The 27,492-nt window shown below is 39.5% G+C and overlaps 1 protein-coding gene across 1 annotated transcript in view; it reads right to left on the bottom strand.

The window, feature by feature from the left end:
* EPC2 (enhancer of polycomb homolog 2) overlaps positions 1-26,424 on the bottom strand; it is a 108,389-nt gene extending 81,965 nt beyond the window's left edge. Inside the window, exon 1 of the mRNA XM_082630260.1 lies at positions 25,985-26,424. Coding sequence (XP_082486386.1) covers positions 25,985-26,137 — 153 coding nt within the window. The 5' untranslated portion in view covers positions 26,138-26,424. The remainder of the gene's footprint in view (positions 1-25,984) is intronic.
* Between the last annotated feature and the right edge of the window lie 1,068 nt (positions 26,425-27,492).

The raw sequence follows: 27,492 nt of genomic DNA, 5'->3' as shown, positions 1-27,492 counted from the left end.
GGGCTGGACAGGGAGAAGCGGAAGTACGTTATTGTAAGGTTCTTACACTGTACATAAGTGGTATGTCACTTGAAGGTAGACTGGAATAAAGATGTATACCCAGAATCAGAGTTTCTCAACTTTGGCACTATTGACATTCTGGGCAAGGTAATTCTTTGTTGTGGGAATTCTGCCTTGTGCTTTGTAGGATATTTACCAGTATCCCTGACCTCTACTAAAGAGATGTCAGTAGCACCCTCTAGTTGTAAAAAATAAAAAGTTTCTAGGAATTATCAAGTGTCCTCTGGGAAATAAATCAGACCCAATTGAGAACCAAGTCCCTAAAGCAATCACTAAAGTAACAAAACAAAGATCTATGTGTAATAAGCCAAAAACAGAAATAAAATGGAATCATAAAAAATAATCCAAAAGAAGGAAAAATAAGAAAAGGGAACAAAGAACAGAAAAAACAAATAGAAAACATTAAGATGACAGAGTGAAACCTAAGCATATAAAAAGTCATATTAGGGCTTCCCTGGTGGCACAGTGGTTGAGAGTCCGCCTGCTGATGCAGGGGACACGGGTTCGTGCCCCAGTCTGGGAAGATCCCACATGCCGCAGAGCGGCTAGGCCTGGGAGCCATGGCCACTGAGCCTGCGCGTCCGGAGCCTGTGCTCCACAATGGGAGAGGCCACAGCAGTGAGAGGCCCGCGTACCGCAAAAAAAAAAAAAAAAAAAAGTCGTATTAACTCTCAATAAGCTAGTAATAGAGAACTTCCTGAACCTGATAAAAATCTACAGCTAACATTATAGTTAATGGCGAGAAACTTGAAGCTTCCCCACTAAGGTCAGATATAAGGCAAGGATGTCCCCTATCACTATTTTGTTTCAACATCATACTGGAAGTTCTAGTGAATGCAACAAGACCAAAAAAAGGAAATAAAAGATATACACATTGGGAAAAACGACATAAAATTGTCTTTGTTTGCAGATGACATGATAGTCTATGTAGAAAATCTGAAAGAATTGAAAAAAACTGGAACTAATAAAATAATTATAGCAAGGTTGCACGATTCAAGGTAAACATAAAGTAAACTGCTTTCCTATATACCAGCAATTAACAAGTGGAATTTGAAATTAAAACCACAATATCATTTACCCTAAAAATGAAATAGTTGTAAACCTAGCAAAATGTATACACTATCTCTGAGGGAAAACCACAAAATTCTGATGACCAAAATCAAAGAAGAGCTAACTAAATGGAGAGACAGCCCATGTTCATGCATAGGGAGACTCAATATCATCAAGATGTCAACTGTTCCCAACTTGATCTATATCACAGATTCAATGTAATTCCAATCAAAACCATCAAGTTATTTTGTGGGTATTGACAAACTGATTCTAAAGTTTATATGAGAGGTAAAACATCTAGATTAGCCAAAAAAAACACTGAAGGAGATGAACAAAATTAGAGAACTGATACTACCTGACTTCAAGACTATAAAGCTACAGTAATCAAGACAGAGTGGTACTGGGGAAAGAACAGACAAACAGATCGATGGAAGAAGACAGAGAGCCCAGCAAGAGACTCACATAATTAGTCAACAGGTCTTTGACAGAGCAGCAAAGGCAACATAATGGAGTGAAGACAGTTTTCAATAAACGGTACTTGAACAAATTGGACATCAACACGCAAAAAAATTAATGTAGACACAGACTTTACATCCTTCAGAAAAATTAACACAAAATGGATCACAGACCTAAATGTAAAATTCAAAACTATAAAACTCCTATAAGATAACATAGGAGAAAACCTAGATGACCTTGAGTATGGCAATGATGTTTTAGATACAACACCAAAGGCACCACCCATGAAAGAGTCATCATCCCTCGGTATCCAAGAGGGATTGGTTCCAGGAGCCCCTGCATATATCAATATCCATGGATGCTCAAGCCCCATAGCCACCCCTCTGAAAATGGTTCCAACAATATGACACTCTGAAAAGTGCAAAACAATGGAGACAGTAAAAAGATCAGTGGTTGAAGGAGGATGGAGGGAAGCAATTAAAACACAGAGGATTTTTAGGGTAGTGAAAACACTCTTACGATACCATAATGATTGATACACATCATACACTTTTTCAAATCGACAGAATTCACCAAGAGTGAACTGTAATGTAAACTATGGACTTTGGACATTTATCATTTGTCAATGTTGGTTCATTAATAGTAAAAAAAATGTAACACTGTAACAAACTGTACCATTCTGGTGTGAGATGTTGATAATGGGGGAGGCTTTGCACTTGTGGGGACAGGGAGTATATGGGAAATCTCTGTATCTTTCCCTCAATTTTGCTGTGAACATAAAACTGCTCTAAAAATGACCACCTAGAAGGGTGGGATAGGGAGACGCAAGAGGGAGGGGATGTGGGGATATATGTATACGTATAGCTGATTCATTTTGTTACACAGCAAAAACTAACAAAACATTGTAAAGCAATTATACTCCAATAAAGATGTTAAAAAAAGAAAAAAATAATAAAGCCTTAACTTAAAAAAATCATATTAAATGCAAATGGTCTCAACAAGATAATTAAGAAACAGAAATTGCCAGACTGGATTAAAAAAATTAAGACCCAATTTATAGGCTGCCTACAAGAAATGTACTTTAGATATAAAGACATAAACAAGTTAAAATTTTTTAAATGGAAAAAGATACACCATACTAACACTAATCAAAGAGACTTATTATGACCATATTAACATCCAACATAAATTTAAGAGCAAAGACTGTCACCAGGGATTAAGAAGTTTATTTCATAATGCTTAAATGGATCAATTAGTCAAGAGAACATTACAACCTGACCCATCTATGCACCTAATAACAGAGCCTCAAGATACATGAAACTAAAACGAATACAGGGCTTCCCTGGTGGCACAGTGGTTAAGAACGCACCTGCCGATGCAGGGGACACGGGTTCAAGCCTTGGTCCGGGAAGATCCCACATGCCGCCAAGCAACTGAGCCTGTACCCCAGAACTACTGAGCTTGCGCTCTAGTCTACAGCCTGCGAGCCACAACTACTGTAGCCCGTGCTCCTAGAGCCCATGCTCCGCAACGAGAAGCCACCGCAATGAGAAGCCTGCACACCGAAATGAAGAGTAGCCCCCGCTCACCGCAACTAGAGAAAGCCCGTGTGCAGCAACAAAGACCCAACGCAGCCAAAAATAAATAAATAAATAAAAATTTTAAATGTTAAAAAGTAAAATAAAGTAAAACAAATACAACTTCAAGGATAAATAGATAAATCCACGTTAGAGATTTCAATACCACACTCTTAATAATAAATAAAACAAAAGAACAACACTACCAGCTAACTTGACCTGACTTTTTACAGAATGCTCCATCCATCAAAGGCAGCAAATACCTTCTTTTCACAATTACAGGGAACGTTTACCAAGACAGGATATATTCTAAACTACATTACAAAAAATTTACAAGAATTCAAATCACGCAAACTATGTTCTCACAGTGGAATTAAGTTAGAAATTGCTAACAGAATGATCTCTGTGAAACCACTAAGTATTTGGAAACTAAATAACAGAGTTCTAAATAACTCAAGAATCAAAGAAGAAATCAAATGGCAATTAGAAAGTATCTTAAACTGAATAATAAAAAAAACAGGTTGTGAGATGCTGTTGGAAAAGTACTGTGGAAAAAATTTATAGCTTCTAAACATTGTAAAAGAAATGTCTCATTATCAATGACATTAGCTTCCACTTTAAAAAACTAGAAAAAAAAAAAGCCAATTAAGCCCAAAGTAAACTCTGAAGGAAATAATCAAGATCAAAGTGAAAATCAATGAAATACAAACACAATCAACAGAGAAAAATCAATGAAACCAAAAGTTGATTCTTTAACAAAATCAATAAAATTGGTAAACTTCTAGCCAGATCAATGAGGGAAAAAGTGAGAAGACACAATTTACCAATGTCAGAAACAAGAGACATCATCCTAGAGAATATTATGAACAGATCCATGCCAACAAACTTGTCAATTAGATGAAAAGGACAAACTGCTTGAAAGAAACCAACTACCGAAGCTCATTCAGGAAGAAATAGATAACCTGAATAATCTTATGTCTATTAAAGAAATTCAACTGTAGTTAAAAACCTTCATACACAGAAAAACCTAGAGACAGATGGCTTCACTGGTGAATTCTACCAGATATTTGAAGAGGAAATAATACCAACTCTACATAAAAATTTTCTGAGATACTGAAGCGGAAGGAATACTTCCGAACTCATTCTATGAAGCCAGTATTACTCTGATACCAAAATCAGAAAAAGACATTACAAGAAAAGAAAACTACAAATACCCCTTGTGAACATACATGTAATCATTCTAAACAAAAATTTAGCAAATAAAATCCAATGATTTATTAAAAGGACAATACATGACCAAATGAGGTTTATCCCAGGAATGCAGCTCTGGTTTACACTGAAAATCAATGTAATCACCATAATAATAAATCAAAAAAGGAAAAGCTGTATGCTCATCTCTGTACATAGAAAAAGCACTTACAAAATCCAACATCCACTCCAAAAATTCTCAGAAAACTAAAAATAAAAGGGAGTTTCTTCAACCTGATCAAAGGCATCTACAAAAAAACTACATCATCATAATTAATTGAATACTGAATACTTCTTCCCTAAAAGTAGGAATAAGACAGAGATATCTGCTCTCAACGCTTCTATTCAGTATTGTACTGGAGGTTCTAGTCAGTGTAATCACCAGACAGGAGGCAGGCAGGCAGGCAGAAAGATGGAGTGAGCAAGCACCCAGACTGAGAAAAGAAGATGTAAAACTGCCTTTATTCACAGACCCATTTGATCTTCTAAGTAGGAAACCCAAAGGAATCTATAAACAAACCTTCTAAAATTAGTGAGTTTAGCAATATTGCAAGATACAAAATCAATATACAAAAATCAACTGTATTTCTATCTCCTAGTTACAAACAACGGGACAATGAAGATAAAACAGATTAATCAAGACAAAGACCCCATTTCAAACACTGAAATATAACAATGTTCTAGTTCCTATGAATATATACTGAAACAACCTGCCACACATCCAACTTACAGCTGTTTGAATCAGTTGCTATGCAACCCTGAGGTCTTAACAAGCATGAAGAGTTTTGACCAACAAAGTCTTCATCTAGGTGAGACCAGTGTCAAGCTTTTCAACCCTATCAAAATAATTTTAATTATGTGATCCATAATCCTGGTATCAAAACACCAGAATCTTCTCTTTATTCATTTAGCACATCAAACATTTCAATCTTTACTTTAATTACATGTGTTATTTTGTAAGAATCTGCGACAGATTTAATTTTGTAACCAACCCTATATTTCATTCTTTTACTTAATAGTTGGCACTCAAGAGTTTAAACTCTATCCAGTTCCACCTAAAAAAGCCCAGTTAATCAGCATTTTAGGAAAAGGGCCAAGGCAGTGGCTCTCAAACTTCAGTGTGTTTCAGAATCATCTGTTGGTCTTGTTTCAAAACAGATTGCTTAGCAAAACTACCAGAATTTTCTGATTCAGTAGGTCTGGGATAGAACCAGACAACTTACATTTCTAACAAGTTCCAATGTGATAATACATCTCTGGGAACCACCAGTCTAAAGCAGTGGTACTCAAATTGTGGTACAGAAATTTAGAATAAGCATTTAGGAAGTTCTGAAGCATTTTGACAGTAAGTTTGTCTGTTAAAATTAATAATAATAAAAAAAGAGTCCTTGTATTTTCCACATTTTTCTTTTATTTAGCTTTTCTAGTAACTCATTTTCCTTATACTTGAGAAAAGTATTAGCAAGCAATGAATTAAAATTAAATAAAAAAAAAACTGGTCTTTCACCACAGAAATTTTGAAAATCACGGGCCTAAAACACATACTAATCATCCACTCCTCTAGTATTCTAAATACTGCCTTGGTAGGTAAACTTGCAGGTACTTCATTAACTTTGCCTCCCAAAGAAATAATCAGCTTTAGCTAAAAAATCAATAAAATAGTCACATTATTCATGTTTCTGTTCTTTTTTTCCTGTAAAACTGTATTTAAAGGCATTTATTGGGACTTCCCTGGTGGCACAGTGGTTGCCTGCCAATGCAGGGGACATGGGTCCGACCCCTGGTCCAGGAAGATCCCACATGACGCGGAGCAACTAAGCCCGTGAGCCACAAATACTGAGCCTGCTGCAACTACTGAAGCCCGCGTGCCTAGAGCCTGTGCTCTGCGACAAGAGGAGCCACCGCAATGAAGAGCAGCACCCGCTCGCTGCAACTGGAGAAAGCCCGCGCGCAGCAAGGAAGACCCCCACCCCCGCCCCACAGCCAAAAATAAAGTACATTTATAAAAAAATAAAGGCATTTATCAACTAAACAGATAAGTGCCCATTTGCAATAAATTCCTTTTAGAATTTAATAACAGGGTAAAGATTTTTCTCTTCCGAAAAACAGCTGTGTTAAATTTTAAATGATTAAGAACTGAATCACTCATTGCTTCTCTTTCTCCCTTAACTGCCTGTGGGGATGTAAAGAAGAAATGGGGGTAAGGGGCTTTACTGGCCTGAGTAACTCATATCTTAAACAGAAGTGAAAAAGTGAAAGCAATCTTATTGTGTAGAAATATTTTATCACAAGCATTATATAATTCTAGAATGTCTAACAAATCCACTTTTGGAAAACAATTTAGAGTTATACTCACTAACTTGTTCCACTTGATAAAGTAAATGTTTACTCTCTTGTTATCTAATTGTGGGTTTTGAAACCTCATTTTATGTATTTATTTTTAGAATTTTTATTTTTTGGCCCTGTGGTGCAGCATGTGGGATCTTAGTTCCCCGACCAGGGATCAAACCCATGCCCCCTGCACTGGAAGCATGGAGTCTTACCACTGGACCACTAGGGAAGTCTGGAAACCTTGTTTTAAATTGAGAATTTTCTAATGCTCATTAAGACCATGACCTTCAACATCAACACTAATTTAGGAAGGTGACACTAACATCAATGTGGCTTGGTCTTAAATATTCACACAATAAATGAGGATGAGTAGTAGTAGAAAAAAATTCGAAACAGCAGGCAAAATAAATGATGGATATTTGGCTTTAAAAGGCATTATTTGATATTCAGTTAATTTATCTATTGATTAACAGTCAACTTCTGATATTATTTTGCATCCCTTGAATACTAAGAGTAGACAGATAACCCATACTGAAAATTTCAAGATACCTATATATGAAAATAACCAAAAATTAGACCACTGGTTATGAAAAGAAAAGTAAGAACATTAGGGGGAAAAAATGCTAGCAAATGGACCCATTCACCAGATAAATTACACAGAAAGAAAATGAGTATCTCTTACCCACAAGAAATTGTGCCAAACTAGAGAGCTCTACACTAGAAAAATGCCTGGGAAGAAATTCCTCCTGAAACTACCAAATCTGAAATGGGCAAAAGGCAAAAACACTTTATTGCCATAAGCAAATCACCAGAAAGCAATCATCTGAGAGGGACAAAACATTTCAAATTTATTAATATTATCTGTCAAGACTTTTGAAAACCTTCCTCCATCTCCCAGCCACATTTCAGAATTTCACAGAAGTGTCAAAGCCCTCAAATGGTTACAGCAAAAAAAAAAGGGGGGGGCGGGGGGAGAGTGGAGCAGGTTGAGAACTATAGCTCTAAACCAGAGCTCTCAAATTCTAATGTGCATCTGAACCACCTAAGGATCTACTTAAAATGCACATTCTGATTCAACAGGCTGTAGGATGGAGTATGAAATTCTGCAATTTTAAGGAGCTCCCAGGTAACACCAAATCCACAGACCAAACTTAGAGTAGCAGGTCCTAAACTATGTAAACATCTCACAAAAGGTACCGCTATGGTATAACCACTCTGGAAAACAGTTTGGCAGCTTTTTTTTTTTTTAATGAAATGTTTTAAATTTACCAACCATACATTCAAGCCATTTCACCCGCCAGGTATTATGTACCCAAAACAAATGAAAGCAGATGTACATACACAAATGTTCATAGCAGCCTTATCCGTTATAGCCAAAATTCAATGAACAGGTGAATGGATAAACTGCGGTATGTCCATAAACTGGAACACTATTCAGCAATAAAAAGGAATGAATATTGATACATGCTAAAATATGTATGAATCTCAAAACAACTATGCTGAGTAAAAGAGGCCAGACCAAAAAAGAAAACACACTGTATGATCTCATTCACATAAAAGTCTAGAAAACGCAACCACTAATCTACAGTGATAGAAATCAGATCAGTGTTTGCCTGAAGTGGGAGGGAGCTTATAAAGGGACATGAGGAAACAATTATTGGAGGTGATGAATATGTTTATTATCTTGACAGTAGTAATAGCTTCACAGGTGTATACAGATGTAAACACTTTCCAAACTGTACACGTTAAATATGTGCAGTTTATGTGTCAATCATACCTCAATAAATCTATTTTACAAAAATATCTGCCAAATACAAAATTCTGGCTAAAATAATGTCACTATATGTAACATAGATAAATTCTAATTCTTTGAAAATTACACGTAATACTGTAATATTGAGATTTAAAACAAGAAATATATATCTGGTCTTTCTCCCATTCGTGGCACAGAGCTCCTAAAGCCCTTGGAACTTCCTTAGTGATAAGACTAATAAAAGTGTCTTGATATTCCTAGCAAACCCCTTTTAAAACCACTGAGTTTATGTTAATGAAGTGACATTTGGAAAGCACCTAAGGATGGGAGCTGGTTGCCAGGAGGACCAATCACATCATTAGAGGGTTGGAACTTTCAGACCCACTCCCCTGACCTCTGGGCAAGGGAGAGGAGCGGCAGAATGTAGATCAATTACCAATGGCCAATGATTTAATCAATCGTGTCTACGTAATGAAGCCTCCATAAAAAAACCCAAAAGGACTGGGTTCAGAGATCTTCCAGGTTGGTGAACACATGGAGGTGCTGGGAGAATGGCACTCTCAGCAAAGACATGGACACTCCCTGTCCCTCTCCCCACACCTTGCCCTATGCATCTCCTTCTATCTGGCAATTAGAGGTATACTATTTGGAAAAGCAGAGGTAAACTACCTCTATAAGCAAGTGATATGATATCTATATTTCAATAACCCAAGAGAAGCAATTCAAAAACAAGTACCAACAATTAAATAATAAAGTCACAGGATATAAAATTAACATATAGAAGTCAACAGCTTTTTAAAACACAAGCAATAACAAGTTATATGGTATAATGGAAAAGGAGATTAGATTTACAACAGCAACCAAAGAGATAAAATTCCTAGGAATAAGCTTAACCAAAAATGCACAAAACCAATATAAGAAAGATGCTCCTGAATGATAATCAAGTAGACTTCAACAAATGAAGCGACAAACCATGTTCCTGGATAGGAGGTCAACATCACAAAGATGTCAGTTCCCTACAAGCTAATTTATAAATGTATGGCGAATTCCAATAAAAACACCAACATTTTTTTTCTGGAGTTAGACAAAATAATTATAAATTCATACAGAAAAATAAGCAACAATGATAAGAAACACTCTGCAAAAGGAGAGCAATAAGAATGGGAGAAGTGGGCTTCCCGGGTGGCGCAGTGGTTGAGAGTCTGCCTGCCGATGCAGGGGACACGGGTTCGTGCCCCGGTCCGGGAAGATCCCACATGCCACGGAGCGGCTGGGCCCGTGAGCCATGGCCATTGGGCCTGCGCGTCCAGAGGCTGTGCTCCGCAACGGGAGAGGCCACAACAGTGAGAGGCCCACATACCGCAAAAAAAAAAAAAAAAAAAAAAAAAGAATGGGAGAAGTGACTAGCCCTATCAGATTTTTTTTAAATGATAAAAATATAAAGATAATGAAATGATTAACGATTAAGACAATAAACTTTGTGCACAATGAAACAAAATAGAATGTTAAGAAATAAACCCAAATGCCTAAAAAAATTCAAATATGAGGAAAGTCGCATCTCAAACCAGGGAGAAATAATTTCTTAAAAAATGGTGTTTGGGGCTTCCCTGGTGGCGCAGTGGTTGAGAGTCCGCCTGCCGATGCAGGGGACACGGGTTCGTGCCCCGATCCCGGAAGATCCCACATGCCGCGGAGCGGCTGGGCCCGCGAGCCATGGCCGCGGAGCCTGTGTGTCCGGAGCCTGTGCTCCGCAACGGGAGAGGCCACAGCAGTGAGAGGCCCGCGTACAGCAAAAAAAAAAAAAAAAAAAAAAAAAAAAAAAAATGGTGTTTGTACAATTAGATATCCATTTGGATGAAAAAATTGGATCTACAGAATGAGTACCTTACTGTGCTGTATTAATGTCCTAACAGTAGAAAGTGAACAAGTTAGGCAACTCTTAATTATGTCATTGTTTCTAAACACAATTCCACTGCAATACAGGCAAACAATACATTTTGCTTTAGTGCTTAAAACAAAGATTCTTCCTTTGTAATCAATACATTTTTATATTCTTCAATGACGGGTTTCCATGTAAAAACTCCAAGAATCCGTGAATAAAATTCTGCATTTCACAACAGTATAAACTCAATATAGGGCTTTTTAAATACCTCCTTAGACATCTCAGAATATTTAGAACTTTGTGATTCATATAAAATGAGGCTTAACAATGAAAAAAATCTGTATTATCTACTAAAAAGAGATTCTTAACCTCCTCTGAGTCATTTAGTCTATTATAACCTGGTGATTGGAGAGAAGGAGGAGACATACATATAAAACTGTGGTTAAAAAAAAAATTCAATAAGTTCTCAGACTCCATTAAGTCTATCTAGGTACCAGAGACATTAGTTAAGAAACCCTGATAAAAATTAAGACAACTGAAATCTCTTAATTCACGAGGCATCGAAATTGTTTTTACTCCTCAAATCTGTTGAAAACACGCAGCTAGAAATCCCATTTCCAGTGCACTGGCCTCATAGCTAGCTTTGTCTCTAGTCTTCTGCCACTGCTGCTACCACCCATGTGCCGCCCTCCACGATCCATCTGACAATACTGACCTTTTACAAAGACAAACCTGATGATGTACCTCCAAAAGCCTAGCTCCCTATTATCAAGATTAAACCCTATGGTCTCTAAATGAACGAAGAGAGTGTGTGTGTACACATGGAGAGTTTAATATCACTTACTATTTTATCATTACATAAGGAGTAAATAATACCTAATCTCTGTTGCTGAGTTAGAGTAGTGTTTTTCAAACCGTGGGTTGAACCACTAGTGAATCACGAAATGAAATCAACAGAGTAGCTCATTTAACAAAACAGAAATGAAAAGGGAAAAAATATGTACAGCCAATCCTCACTGGCTCACAAATTCCATGCTTGCAAATTCACCTACTAGTTAAAGTTTATCTGTGACCCCAAAATCAATACTTTGATTTCACAGTCATTCACAAAATGTGCAGAGTGGCAAAGAATTTGAGTCGCCCCACTGGTCCACAGGCTCCCAGCTGAGGTCAAACAAGGCAATGCTCTGACTTCCTGCTTCAGCTCTCATACTGTAAACACGTGTCCTTTTAACATTCTGTTTAGTGCCATGCTTTTCACATTTCTGTGGGGTTTTTTGATGATATCATTGTTTACGCGCCTCTCCCCCAAATACAGTGAGGTGCTGTCTAATGTTTCTAAGCAGGAGAAGGCTGTAATGTTCCTTACAGAGAAAATATGTGTTAGACAAGCTTCATTCAGGCATGAGCTATAGTGCTGCTGGCTCTGAGTTCAATGTCAATAAATCAACAACACATAAAAGTATCTTTAACAGAAACATATATAATGCAAGGTTATGCATTGATTGCTTGATGAAATATTGTGACCAGAGGCTAAAAGGCGTCGAGGAGCAATGGTTCAATATTCGCTACTTCATTGTACATGGCAACTTTATAGAACATAACTACTACAAAAAATAAAAACTGACTGTGTATTAGTATGCGTGTGTCAAGCTGTACTTTATTTGGGGTACACACACACACAGACACACACAGTTACAGTCAAAAAAGTCTGAAAGCCAATGAATGAGAGCACAAGAGAAGAAACCCTGAAAGGAGTGGTAAAATGGCAAGGCAGACAGGCAGGGATCATAGGCACAGATACTAATCCTTTTTTCCTATCTAGAATCAGAATCACCCATAAATTGTGATTTGATTGGTAAACCTAGGGGAAAGCCTACACCTGTGCTTTACAAAAGCATCCCAGATAATGTGATGTGTGGCCAAGATGAGAACAACTATTCTCCCTCTTAAACTGGTGGTTCTCAAAGTGGGGTCACTGGACAAGCAGCATTAGGATCACCTGGGAATTGTTAATAATGCAAATTCCGTGGGCCCCATTTTCCACCTCCTGAACCCTACACTCTGGGAATGGAGCCCAGTTGATCAGTGTCCCAGGTGATTCTGAGGCATGCTGAAATTTGAAAATCACTGACCTAAACCTTTTGTATTTTTTTTTTCTTGAGGTATTTTGAAAGCCCTGATGAATTCTGCTAAGATGGTTGAGCTATTTCAAATAAGGCTGAAGGGTAACTACTATTTATCAAAGCACCTATAATGTATAGACAATCTTCTTCCTAGTATAGTACTTTCTTTATGGAAAGTGGCCCCTGTGCTTTAAACCAAAATAAGTAAATCTGTACACTGTGTGTGTAATAATCAAGCAGCACTGTTTCTTTAGGCCATTCTCCATAACACAAAGTTTCCTTTTCCCCAGAACTCTTTAGACAGCCACTATTCTTAACACGAGTTTGCCTGTCCTAAGAGGTGAACTTACATGAGACCACAAAAATTCTTTCAACCCTCTAACAACTCTCCTGGACGTCACACACTTCTCAATATGAAAAGTAATGACATGAATCTTTAAAAACTCATGGCATTCTGGCATATGGAAATAATTTCAAAACTAATTTGTAAAAATTACTTAAATAATGTATTATACTCAATTAGCTACTACTTAAATTCATATATACTACTCCAATTCAAATCATGTCCCTTGTGACACAAATTTCCACAATATCATTTTTATCTTCCGCATAACACACTAAACCTCACATGGAGTTATCTGTGTACTCTTTTCGGTGGAACTACAAGCTGAAGACAGGTAGCACATCTTATCCCTTTCTTTCTTTCTTTTTTTTTTTTTTTTTAATAGCCATCCCAATGTGTGCGAGGTGATATCTCATGGTTTTTTTTTTTTTTAATATAAATATATTTATTTCAATCTCTTTCCAGCTGTTAACCAGTATATGTGTAGGTTTATTAAGGGATATAAGAAACACTTTAAATTTTATTTATTTATTTTATTTTTGGCTGTGTTGGGTCTTCGTTTCTGTGCGAGGGCTTTCTCTAGTTGCGGCAAGCGGGGGCCACTCTTCATTGCGGTGCACGGGCCTCTCACTGTCACGGCCTCTCTTGTTGCGGAGCACAGGCTCCAGACGCGCAGGCTCAGTAGTTGTGGCTCACGGGCCTAGTTGCTCCGCAGCATGTGGGACCTTCCCAGACCAGGGCTCGAACCCCTGTCCCCTGCATTGGCAGGCAGATTCTCAACCACTGCGCCACCAGGGAAGCCCCATCTTATCCCTTTCTGTATCTCAAGTACAAAGCAGACGTTGTTCATTCTGTCGGCAAATATTTAGTGAGCAACTGCCATATGTCATTCACTGTATTGGATGATCAACACAAAGGTAACACACACACAGTTCCTGTGTCCATGGAGCTATTTACTAAGTGAATAAACATCACAGACGACTACAGTGAAAGTCTGACAGGGTGCAATCTGTACAAAAGATCCACCTTACCGAAGTGATACCTGAAATGAGACAGCTTTCTTCAAAAGGGTATCCTATTGTTGCTCTTCTGACCTAGGATGCTATTCAAAACTGTAAATAATTGTTAGAGAAAACACACACTGACAAGTTACTTAATCAATAGTTAATCTGACTTTAACATACTTTATATATAGGAAAACAAATAAAAGTCTTACTATGTACAATGCAAGGCTTACTAACAACCAAATTCCCACATGGGAATAACAAGTTAAGGTTTGATAACCAAACTCCAAACAAACCAACAGAAAACTACAATATGTCAATTCTCAATTCCTGAAAGATTTTAAGGAGAAGAAATTAAAAATCAAAATTACCTGACTTTGTGACTCTAGATTAAGAAATTAACTCTAGGGCTTCCCTGGTGGTGCAGTGGTTGAGCATCTGCCTGCTAATGCAGGGGACACGGGTTCGAGCCCTGGTCTGAGAGGATCCCACATGCCGCGGAGCAGCTAGGCCCGTGAGCCACAACTACTGAGCCTGCGCGTCTGGAGCTTGTGCTCCACAACAAGAGAGGCCGCGACAGTGAGAGGCCCGCGCACCGCGATGAAGAGTGGCCCCCGCTCTCTGCAACTAGAGAAAGCCCTTGCACAGAAATGAAGATCCAACATAGCCAAAAATTAATTAATTAATTAATTAATTTAAAAAAAAAAGAAATTAACTCTAAGGTCACACATTACTCACTTATAAAATGAATACAAGAGAAAAATGTGTCCACTTTACCAAGTAAAAAGCATTTGTTTAGAAATTTTCTAACGCATGCACATGCACACAATGCTACCAATAGCTGCCTCTGTAGAGTGTGTGGGGACGTAGGGAAGGACACTTACTTTTTATGTATGTTAGTTTCTGCTATAAGGTTTTTATTTTTAAATCATGTGGGCCTATTATTTTTCAATTTTAAAAAGCTAGAAAACGTCTTAAACATGAAAAAAAATTCTGTTTATAGTAGCATCTCCTTTATAATGATGGGGATAAAATCCGTAGCCTGACTATATTTTGGGGACGAGGATTGACACAGAAATAGAACTGCCATTTAGGCTACAGAAACTCTTGAGGGGTTCTGAACCTCTGGTCATATTCCCCAAAACATCCACAGAAAGCATTGAGGGGCCCATGAACTTGGGTGAGAAAATAATCATTTCTCTAATTTCACTAACTTCTAACAAATTTACCATTTCCTTCAATTATTAACATAGGCGACAGACCACAGTAGTATTAGCAATACTTGTGACCTAGCAATGCAACAGAAATCACAAACCTTTTCATTGTCATGTTACATAGTTGCACTTGTCAAAATATTTATACTTACCATTACTTCGAAAAGATAATCAGACCCAACTCTAGATCCTATTATTAATGGGTTAATAAAGCACGTAAATTAAAAGTTGTCTTAATACTTTGATAACTTATTTCAATATAACTAGTTTAGTGGATTTTATGCATTTAAAACATCATTCTGAGGAGTTTCAACGGACTGCCAAAGGAGTCCAAGTCACAAAAAAATTTAAGAAGCTTTGAATAATGGTTCTCAAATCAACTGCAATAGTCCACACTGGGAAAACTTGAGGGAGGGAACATTTGGAGGTTATTCCAATTGGAATGCTACCAGGAATTAATGGGCAGAAGACTGATGTAACAAACATCCTGGTATGCCTGTGACAGTCCGTTCAACCAGCTACGAACTGAATGTCAAAAATGTCCCAGTTTAGAAACATCTCAAGGATCAAACAAATGCCAAGATTACCCTCTTCAGTAGCCTGCTTTCCAAAGTTCCCAAACTTAGGTGTTCATCCAAGGGTTTGTTGGTATATTAGAATATCTCTCATCATTCATTCTCTAGTGTACACCTCCCACTGAACAGATTTTCATCACTAAAATCTCCATGAGTTTCCTCCATGACTAATCTGTCTAAAAAAAATAGTAACTTCTAAAAACAAATACAATATTTAACTAGCAATTATTCAGGATTCAATTATTACTCTCAGAATTAGCTGAAGATTTAGTCCTCTTGGCTGCTAATTTTTAAAGACTTTCATTTTTTTAATCAATTTGATTGTTAACTGCTCTGCCAGGAAACAAAGATGGAAGGAGCAAAATATACATACTGATTTGCTAATTTTTGAAAGCTGTAAAAATATATTTAACTGGCAGGAGAAAAAACGTGAAACCACACCACAGAGTAATGTATGAAGATACTCTGTATATTTTACTCTTCTATATTCCTTCACATTTATTATCCTGTATAACTGAAAATCGTCTTTAATAATTAAAAAATAGCAGTCATCTGTATAAGGCACTGACTTAAGTCTTTACAAAAAAGTTAATCTTTAAAATTACCTTTTGAGATACTTCTCATTAAACGTATGAAGAAATGTGACTTAAAGAGATAAAGTAATGTATCTTGCCCAGAGGGAAAGTGATAGAAGCCAAAATTGAAACCTATGTCACAATTTCAAAGTTCCAACAACTTCATCAAATTAGCTGTACAATTTAGGGCTGCTTGTCAACTCCCCAACCAACAATCTCATGCTCTTCTGCCAACCACGACAAAAAAGGAGGTAAGAAAGTGAAAAGCAAAGATACGGATGTGAGTTAGAGAGCTAACAGACAGGCAGACTCTTCCACTCTGCGTTCCTCTGCACAGTAAAACTAGCTGATGAGAAAAAAGAAACCTAAAAGCAGATATAAGGAAATGGTGGTAGGGAGAATCTGGAAGTGACTGCCCTCTTCCTCCAGTATTAATCCCACAAAGAACAGTACTGCATAATGAAATAGGCACATCTGAAGTTCTGTTCCATTTAAGTGTAGACAAGGCAAAAAATCGGTTTTAAGATAAAAATCAAATAATTATAACGGACCTTCTGCTACCTACATGGGTCCGCTTCATGGCTCATTCCTACCTATCATCCTTTCCTCCTCATGCTGTTCCCTATGCTTCCATTACTATTTCTCTACTTCACCTCTACTTAAAATGAAATAAGATGCCCAGCTGTATATTTAGTAATACAATCAAACTCAATCCCAGTGCCAGGATCATGGTCAATGTCTGTATTACAAACTTTCTATCACATAAGTGCCTGGGTAGGTATCCAGCCTGTGCTGAATAAAACAAAGACATGAAAGCATCCTTAAGGCATCTGGTCTACGTGAGAAAATAAATGTCTATTCTCTCACATGTACTTACTCTGTCATGCTATATCCGTACCCATACACACACACCCCTCAAGTGAAAAACATGAGATATTAGAAAACTAAAATAAACTCATGTTATGAGCTATAAGTATACCAAAATTCAAAACATTTATAGCAATGAGTAATAGTAGTGAAAGAAAATTTCATGAAAGCAAGGGAACTGATCATACCCAAAACACACAGAGTGGACTGCTCTCTTGATCTCTAGGAAAAAACAGTACAAGATACTGGATAAATGTAACTGATCCTCATAAAAAAAGAACCCTAAACCAAATAGACAGCATTCCAATAGTGTTAAAGAGTTAAATTTTACCTATTAATATCTTCCTAATACTGTCTCTCATTTATTAGTTCTTTTCATCTGATTTACATTCTGTACAATATGCCCAGTAAGTAGACATGTGAATTCAAAGATGAAAGTAATTTTTAGAGCCAAAGGTACTTTAAAGATCACTCAGTCCAATTCTCAGTCCAATTCTATTTCACAAATGACGAAACTAAGGGCCAGGAAGGTTAAATAATTTATTTGAAGTCACAGAAAATTTCATCCCTTACTGCTCTGAATATTAGTAAGTGTGGAACATTTGCTTTCTTTAAAAGGATTTTGGAGACTTCTTCTATAGTCCTTAATTCAAGTTTCATTAAAAAACATAATACACGGACTTCCCTGGTGGCGCAGTGGTTGAGGGTCCGCCTGCTGATGCAGGGGATGTGGGTTCGTGCCCCGGTCCGGAAGGATCCCACATGCCGCGGAGCGGCTGGGCCCGTGAGCCATGGCCGCTGAGCCTGCGTGTCCGGAGCCTGTGCTCCGCAACAGGAGAGGCCACAACAGTGAGAGGCCCGCGTACCGGAGGGGGAAAAAAAAATTCTAATCTCCTTAGAACACCTTACAAATTTGAGGTTTGCAAAAACACAACTAAGTATACACATTCACCTTTGGTCAAACCACGGATTAAACCAATCTAACTTCGTAACTTCTAATAATGATGCTATATATCCACCAGTAGTAGGTCTCTCAGGGCAGCTCCCTAGCTAAGCCCCATTCCCAGGAGGGTAGCCCTTAACAGCACTTGTATACTAACTTCCCCTGTTCCTTGACTTAGAAGTAGATAGATACCTGATACAAGCTAAATCAATAATGTCCTCTATCTCAGGAATCTGGAGGGCTTTGTTTTTGTTTCTTTGTTGGTTTGTTTGTTTTGCATGATATAGTGTGAAACTTTAATACAATGTGGTTAAACACAACATTCAAGCACATGAAAGTCATCTTCTGACAGATGAACTGGGCATTATTTCAATGGATTCCTTAGTGTAACTTTATAAAATTCTTGCCTTCAGAAGTGTCTGACATTGATCTTGATACTTGTTTAAAACTCTGATATAAGATAACCACATCTCAACAGACAGAGATTTAGGAGATTATCCTAATGCCCATCTTCAGAATGCGTCATCAGAGAACTGATCACTGTCTCCATCCCTTACTTCTTGGTATTTCCCCCAAAGTCTGCCCTCTGGATTAGAGCTATGCAAGGAATCTGGAGTTTGAAGCTAAAAGAAATACAACAGTGATGATAATAGCTAATATTTATTGAATGCTTGCTGCATGTCACAAACTACTCCAAGCACACTACAATTCATCTTCCCAACAATCCCCATGAAATTTTACAGATGAAATTAATCCTCCCGAGGACTCAAACGCATAGAGTCTGGCTCCAGAATACATGCACTTAACCACTACCCTATACTACTTCTCAAAAGTCGAGAATTACTAGAATTGAGTGATATTAAGGTCAGTTGCTGCTGAAGGGTCCACAGCTGCCCTGGTTCCTGGCTAGCCAAGCCTTGACTGTTCAACCCTTCCTTGGTGTCTGTGAGACAACCCCCAGGAACCTTAAAGAAATCAAATTTGGCTTCTGTTACTTGAAACCAACCTAATGGTCCCACATGTCAAATATCTTTAGGCCTCATTTTTTTTTAAGAGTTTTAAATTTATTTATTTATGGCTGTGTTGGGTCTTCGTTTCCGTGCGAGGGCTTTCTCTAGTTGTGGCAAGCGGGGGCCACTCTTCATCGCGGTGCGCAGGCCTCTCGCTATCGCGGCTTCTCTTGTTATGGAGCACAGGCTCCAGACGCGCAGGCTCAGTAATTGTGGCTCACGGGCCCAGTTGCTCCGCGGCATGTGGGACCTTCCCAGACCAGGGCTCGAACCCGTGTCCCCTGCATTGGCAGGCAGATTCTCAACCACTGCGCCACCAGGGAAGCCCTAGCCCTCATTTTTAAAGAACTGATGCATAAGAAATCTAAACTTAAGACCACAGATAAACCATTCCTTTACATTTTTTAAAAAAGGAACATGTTTACAAAAGGCATTCTCCACAAAGTTTCTTTCATAACATCATTCCCTGAGATGAAAAGACTCCTCCGTGCCCATGGGCTAATAAATGATTGGACAGAAGAGACGTAATGAACTTTAGATATCATCTAGTTCTCAACCCACTCATTTTACAGATGAAGCAATGGTGAAGATGAGAGCACTGGAGTCAATCACCCACAGGGCATGAGTTAAAATACTGGCTCTCCCATGTTCTGGTATAGGTAGGGGTGACCTTGGGCAAGTTGCTTAATTTCTAAAGCTTCAGTTTCTTCTTCTGGAAAAGAGATAAGAGCACCTACACATCCTACCATTATAATGAGCTCTAAATCACCTACTGAGTTTAATAAAGTGCCTGGCACATGCTCAACACACTCACTAACATACACTCAATAAATGGTAGCTGTGATGGTAGTGATGATCGACGTGAGGCTCAGAGAAGGCAGGCAAACTTTCCCCGATCATATGGCCACTTAAGGACAGAACCAAAACTAGAAATAGACTTCATACTTACACCTCAATACTTTGTTCTACACCTTTCTACAAACTCCTGGACCTAACATTTAAAACTATCTAAAATCTGGTATAATTCTCCTCTTTCAAAATTCTAATCTCCATCCCAACTTTTATTCATTCATTCACCAAATATTTACATAGTGCTGTCTATGTTCTAAACAGTTTCTAGTGCTGAAGATATAGCAGGGAACAAAGGAAGGGGAAGAAAAGAAGTGAAGCCATCTGCATGTCCAAATAAAGGAGAAAGAGCTAAGAGAATACTGTGCTCAGAAATAACAGAGTGTTACCGTCCTGAAGTTTCTATCAGCGCGGGAAAAAGAATAAACAAGGATAGATTAAAAATATAACATGGAAGAAACTTCCTTTAGTCTACTTAACATCCATGGAACTTGCTTTAAATATTCCTGTACTCAAGTATTTGCTTCAACATACACTATAAAATCAAACCTGAAAGCCCAAATCACTAAATTTCTTTCCAAGAAGACTTCTCTATACATTCCAGCAACAGTTTACTCTTATTCCTATCAACTATATTGACATCTAACTTTTTCTAATGCTCTTTTAAATGTCTGTCAGGTTGACTTAACCTGGTAGTTTTTTGCTAACTTTCAAGATATGTTTTTGACCCCAATGACTCATTTAAGTCCCCAATGACTCATTTAAGTTCCCTGAAGCCAAGATCTGTATCGTATGCTTCTTTTAATCCTAACAACACTTCAGCACACAGCTTTACAATACTTTTGATATTCAAACCCCTTTAAAGAGTTTTCCAATATCTTATTTGGATAAAGCCTGGCACTTATACGATACCTGGCCAATATTTGCTTTTGATGAAATAATAAATGTGTAATGTTTTTACAATATCAATCTACAAAACTGTATTTTATATCCTAGAACCCTTCTATTATGAAACATGAAATATATTAGTACCAAATATAACTTTGAAATGGTAGAAAGACTGAATATATTCTGACCCTATCATTCAAAATATCACTTAAAATATTAAGATAATGACAAAAATCAGGCAACTAACATGAGCAGAGAAATGGCAATCCAAATCAATCATGGTCTTTTATTTTAAAAACAAGCAGAATCACATACTTCATGTAGATTTTGGCTCACTCTAATGCGAAGAGGTATTTTACGCAAAGCTACATACAGCTATGAGAGGAATAATTAACGCAAGATAAAGACCAATACTGCAGCCATACTCTGCGTAAGAAATTCTGCATTAAAAGAGGCCTCTGACTCAAGAAGAAATAAAAAGATTTAGTATTTAAGTATACATAGTTCCAAAGTAAGAAACCAAAAAGAGTATCTGGAAGAATAATTTACCAAATTCTGCTAATGAATTATACACATACACACACACAGAGCTAGAGTTTCACAAAAACATAGCTCTTGGTATAGAAGTAGAAGCTCATCCAACACTCAACAAACATTTATCAAGCATATGTTACGTGTTAAGGCACAGTTCTGGGCAACTGGAGTATATTAATGAACAAAACATGCAAAGATCCTTGCCCTTACAGAGATTACATTCTATTAGGAGAAAATCTAAAAAATAAAATAGGATAGTTTACCACAAATTTCTTACATACTTAAGATACCATAAACACTCAAACATAATGATGCCAATATACGGAGAAGCAAAGTTGACAGACTTCTAAGCAAAAAAAAATCTGAAAGGCCTAGAGCAAAAGTCAGACACAGTTAAGTGATAAAAACTACACTTCTTAATAATTCAATATTCCAATAAAATCAATATCACTTTTTAAAGTTCCCATAATTATAAAAGGTTAAAATTACTCACAGAAACTATAATGAACTTAATAAGAGTTCAGAAGATAATTCGGAGTTCTGTAAGAAGTCAATACGAAGCACCGTGGTTATGAGAATGGGTTTTTGTTACATTAAAGGGCAAGAGTTTGAGCTCTAGCCCTGTCAGTTACCAGCAGTGAGAAATTTAGGGCTGTTACAAAGATTAAATGAAAACCAAAAACTAGAAATAACTCAAACATCCAACAACAGACGGATGGATGAATATATTATAGTATATCAATTCACTGAAATGTTATTCAGCATTCAGTATATAGACTAATATACCTAACAGGAATGAATCTTTAATGCGTCACACTAAGCAAAAGAAGCCAGACATAAAAAAGTATGTATGATTCTATTTATATTTAATTCTAAAAAAAGACAAAACTAATCTGTAGTGAAAGAAGGCTTAGAACTACTGGAGGGACAGACTTGCAAAGAAGCAAAAGGGAACTTTTAGGATATTTGATATGTTCCTATATCTTGATTGTGATGATGTTTCCACGGGTGTACACATTTGTCAGAACTCTTTAAACCCTATGCTTTAAATGGGTCTGTTTTATTTTATACAGATTATACCTCAAAAAGTTGATTTGAAAGAGGATTAAATGGAATAATATATGTAAAGTTCTTAGCACCGTACCTGCAGCTCAACAAGTGTTCAAAAAATGGTAGATATTATTAAAATCATCAGCTATCACTATACAACACTCCTGGGGAGATAGCAGAATACCAATCACCTGATCTTTCTGGTTGTTTAGATTCTAGGTAACCCTAAAGTATCTGACCCAGACCAAGTGCCATGAGGAGCACCAGAGACACTGAGTTATGAGAGGATGCCAACTGGCAGACCTTAGGCAAATACAATGAAAATATGGAAAGGAAAGAAAAGAAGTATGCTTTCGTGTCCAAAAGAGAAGAACTAAGAGAATGATATGGCCAGCAATGACAGAGTGCTCCAGTGCCAAAGGACACCTAGACCACCTCACCTAGGTATTATCAAAATGTAACTCAAAACTGAGTTAATGACTACATAAACAAAGTCTAATAATAGTCCAATAGCTACACAGAGACAGTCCTTCATTTTATGGCCGGGGTGTGGGGATAGGGAGATGGGGGCGCTGGATCCATGAAGCCCATAAAGTGAAGTCAAATTATTCTGCCAACCAAGCAGGAAGAGGACATACTGTGGATGATTTAGAAATGCCAAGCAACAACTATAAACCCATAAGCCAAGGTTTTTGTTGTTGTTTTTTAACAAGTTGTGTGATTAAAAAGAATATACTTATAAAAGGAACTAATTACAATATTTTGATAATGGAAGTTAAATTGAAACACAACTCAAGTGACACATTCATGAAATTTATATTTTATTGCTGCTTAGAACTGTTTATCAAGGCAGAATATATAGAGAACAAATAATTATGTTTAATAGGTCCTATAAATAAGACCAGAACAACTGAATTGGCTGTTACTCATTAAAGCACAAGTCCTCTGACCTATATGTTACTTTAAAAAAGAAAACGAATGGGACGAGGTGGTCGAGTGGTTAAGGCAATGCACTACTAAAAAAGAAAAAAAACACCCCAACTGGACATTATGGAAAGCAAAAGACCCTAGACTATAAATCTTAACTGTCAGAGTTTGTTTAGTTTTGATTTTAAGAACCTTCACTTGTAACATTAAAGAAGCAGAAAAGACAGGACAAAGAGTCAGAAGTCCTGAGTTTCAACTCTAGTTCTATCAGAATTTGGATTTCTTCTTACCTAAAATTGGGCAGTTGAAGCAGGCTAGTGAAAATAATAAAAATTAGCACCCATGCTCTAGATTGAAAATCACAAATTTTACTGAAAAGATTAGTATTATAGTACAAAACTGTAAGGGGGTTAAGCATTTATTTTTAATGCATCATTAAAACAGGAACTAAATTGCAAGTTTTCTTCTAAATTAAGATAAAATACCAAGACCTATGTGACCAAGGACCTAAAGCAATAAATAAGTACATTGCTAATCACTGTTTGCAAAAAGTAATATATCTTCCAGGGGTTAACTATTCATTCTAGAACAAGTTTCTTGATTCAAGTTCTTCCCAAACCAAAATAATAGGGTCCAAGTAATTACATACAATATTGATACTTTAAGACTCATGAGATTCCCTGGTGGCGCAGTGGATAAGAATATGCCTGCCAATGCAGGGGACACGGGTTTGATCGCTGGTCCAGGAAGATCCCACATGCCGCGGAGCAACTAAGCCCGCGAGCCAAAACTACTGAAGCCCACGCGCCTAGAGCCCGTGCTCCTCAACAAGAGAAGCCACTGCAATGAGAACCCCGCGCACAGCAACGAAGAGTAGCCCCCGCTCGCGGCAACTACAGAAAGCCCCCGTGCAGCAACGAAGACCCAACAAATAAATAAATTAAATAAGCCAAAAATAAATAAATAAAATAATTTTTTAAAAAAAGACTCATTAGCCACCTTTCTTTTCGGGAAATAACATTAATAGAAATGTAACTTTGTGGAATCCCAAGTTGTGTTTTTTAAAGCTCAATTAAATTAATTCTCGTACATACTATTCCTTTTTTTTTTTTTTTGCGGTACTTGGGCCTCTCACTGTTGTGGCCTCTCCCGTTGTGGAGCACAGGCTCCGGACGCGCAGGCTCAGCGGCCATGGCTCACGGGCCCAGCCGCTCCGCGGCATGTGGGATCTTCCCGGACCGGGGCACGAACCCGTGTCCCCTGCATCGGCAGACGGACTCTCAACCACTGCGCCACCAGGGAAGCCCTACTATTTCTTATTTTAATTATCTTTCCCATGGAAAATTGAGCTAAGCTAGAAATAAATTTTATTTAAAAACAGAATTTTCACATTTGACTTAGCTCTAAACCTTCAGCATAAATGTTGGGTTTTCATCTTGCTTACTTTTTAAAAAGTTAAATGTTCATCTGATATTAAGGACATACTTTTTCTACGGCAAGTGCAAGGCTTTCAAAAACAAACACCGAGAAACGTGATTCAATCACAGCAGAAAGTAGTAATAACAGGGTAATATAATGAGGTCACAACTTGAGCAGCCAATCAAAAGCATAAAAGCATTTCCTGCAATATTAATAGTCAAAAGAGAAAACCAATCACAGAAACCTCAGGCCTTCTTTTGACAGTCACAGGAGCAAGAGAACCAATCCACGCACACCCGGGGTTGACAATAAGGCGGGACCACAGGTTCATTGAAGAAATTCTTGAGGTTGCAGTTACTATGAACTTCGCACGCAAGTAACACCACTCCAGAGTCATAAACATTGTCAAGCCGGGTGAAATTCAACCGTATCCAAAATTTAACCCATCAGGGGGAAAAAGCATTTTTGCCCTAAACTGCTGTTGTTATTTAAAAATGCAGCTGTCAATTTCGATGCAGTAGGTCCTCAACTTCTAAAAGACATCCCCAAACACACATGACAATTCTCCGGAACGCGGCGCGAGGACAGCGCAGCGCCGGCGGCTCGCAGCTGAACATCCCCGGTACCTTTCTAACGCCGCGCACTGAGCGGGCGCAGTCCCGGCTAGGCAGGCGGAACGAACTCGCTCCGCTCCGCGGAGCTAGCCGATCAGCGGCTTTCTAGCGCTACATCCTGCTGGTAGTGGCGGCCCCCGCCCTCCCCCGCCGCAGTGCTGCACCACCTCCATCCCGCTGCACCAACGCGGGCCGGGGAGCGAGGATTACCTTGCTAGAAGGAAGATGATGTTTGTTTTGAAAACGCTTTACTTTCCGTTAAGTCATTTCAAAGAGAACCCAATGCAAAACTAAATCTAAAAGTGGGGGGGAAATCTTCCCTAGCTAAAGGATCCCTCGCATCCCGCGCCTGGGGAAGAAAAAAAAAGGTAAACAGAGGCCGTACGCCAAGTGCGGCCAGAACATCCCCTGCGCCATTCCGGGCCGCCGCTTACGGCAAGGCCCCCTTACGGCAGCGTAAGCGGCGCTGCGAGCTAATCACAACACTGGGACGCAACAACATGGCGGCCGCGGGCGGGCGCTGCGCCGGCCGAGAGGGTTTACGCTACTCCGCCGGCGTAGGGTCCCATGCGTTAGAGCGGCTGCGGCGCCCTCCAGCGAGCGTAAAGCGCTCTGTGAATGGCGAAGCCCGACTGACAAAGGGGAGGGGGGAGGAGGGAAGGGGGGGTAATAAACACTCGAGTCCCTACCGATTCCTCCTCCTTCTCCATCCCGGTGGGCATCTGGGGCACGGCCCGGTTGATGGAGACGCAGTCGTTGAGATCAGGCATGTCCTTGCCGCGGTAGATAGGCAGCGGTTTGGCGGCGTCCAGCGCCCGCGCTCGGAAGGAGAGTTTACTCATTGTCTCCCCGCCTTACAGGAACAGCCCGGGCGGCGGCGGCGGGGCGGGAGGGGAGGGGGGGAGGACTCCCGCCGCCTCCTCCACCTCCTTCCTCAGTGCAGCGCGGCCGGCCCGCTCCTCCTCCTCCTCCTCACTGCCCCCGGCCACAGCATGGGCGCCCACCCCGCCCGAAAACAGCCCCCCGCCGCCCGCGGCCGCTTCCACACACTAGATCCGCCGCTCGCCCGCCCGATCCGCTCCCTGCGCCATGGCCAACATGGCGGACATTACCACAGCGGCGGCGAGCGATCCCGGCAGCCCGCGCGAGAGCGCGCCCCCGCCGCGGGGACGCGCTTCGCCCTCTCCCTCCCTCCCTCCCTCCCTCCCTCCTTCCTCTCCCTTCCCCTCCCTCGCCTGCCCACCCACTCTCTCCGCGGCGCGGCCGGCCCGCGGGAGCGTGCTCAGCCTCGGGCCGCTCCGGGTGAGGGGGCGGTGGCGGCGCTCCGCTCGGCAGCCCGCGCTCTCGCCGTGTGGCAGGTGCCAGGTGCGCAAGTTAACCCGCGCCCCCGAGCGTGCGCCTCTGCCTCCGCGGCCCCGACACCCTGCTCGCTGGGTGCCCCGGAGGACGGTGCCGGGCAAAACACAGCCCCGCTGAGCAGCGCGAGCGTGCAGAAGTCTGTGAGCGCGAAAGGAAAATGTCAACCGGAGCCACAACTGCCCCAGCGAGCCTCTACTTATAAAGAGCTTATCTCCAAGGCGCCCCGAGCGCCGGCTAATTCGCATCCTCCAATTCGCACATCCCTGAGAGGTGCGAAAGGTCCATTCCTTCTGCCCACTCCGAGGCGCGCAGACCTGCCGGGTCTCTCCTGCCGGGAAAACGCTTACGCAGCCCCAGCCCTCTTCCCCGCATCCTCTCTTTAGTACCTGACCGAAAGAGCTCTCCAAGGTAAGGCATCCTCGCTTTCGCCGGGAGGATGCTAACGGCAATGAGGAAAAACGTTTGAGACTGCCAGATGCAACAAGTGCGCTTGAACCTGTCACCCAAACTTCATAGAATTCTTTAGTGGATGATAGATACTTCTGATTTCAAAAATATTAGAGTTCTTAAAAATTAAGCTTATAACATTTAACCAAGGCAGCACACATTTCCAACGTGGCCGATCTGTGTAAAATATTGGTGCTGTGGAAGACACAAAGAAGTTTGAGATACATAGTTCCTGCCCTGTGCAGCTTTCACATTGATGGGATGACAGAAAGGTTGGACAGATGATTAACAGCAAGAGATTTAAATAGTTGAAGAACAGGGCAGCCGTAAAGATAAATGACGGCAAAAAAAAAAAAAAAAGTTTATCACTTGAAGAAAACTATATAGGCGA

The sequence above is a fragment of the Mesoplodon mirus genome, assembly GCF_964341445.2.
Source record: "Mesoplodon mirus genome assembly, chromosome: 8".
Classification (NCBI taxonomy): domain Eukaryota; kingdom Metazoa; phylum Chordata; class Mammalia; order Artiodactyla; family Ziphiidae; genus Mesoplodon; species Mesoplodon mirus.
This window is presented reverse-complemented; position numbering and strand designations above follow the sequence as displayed.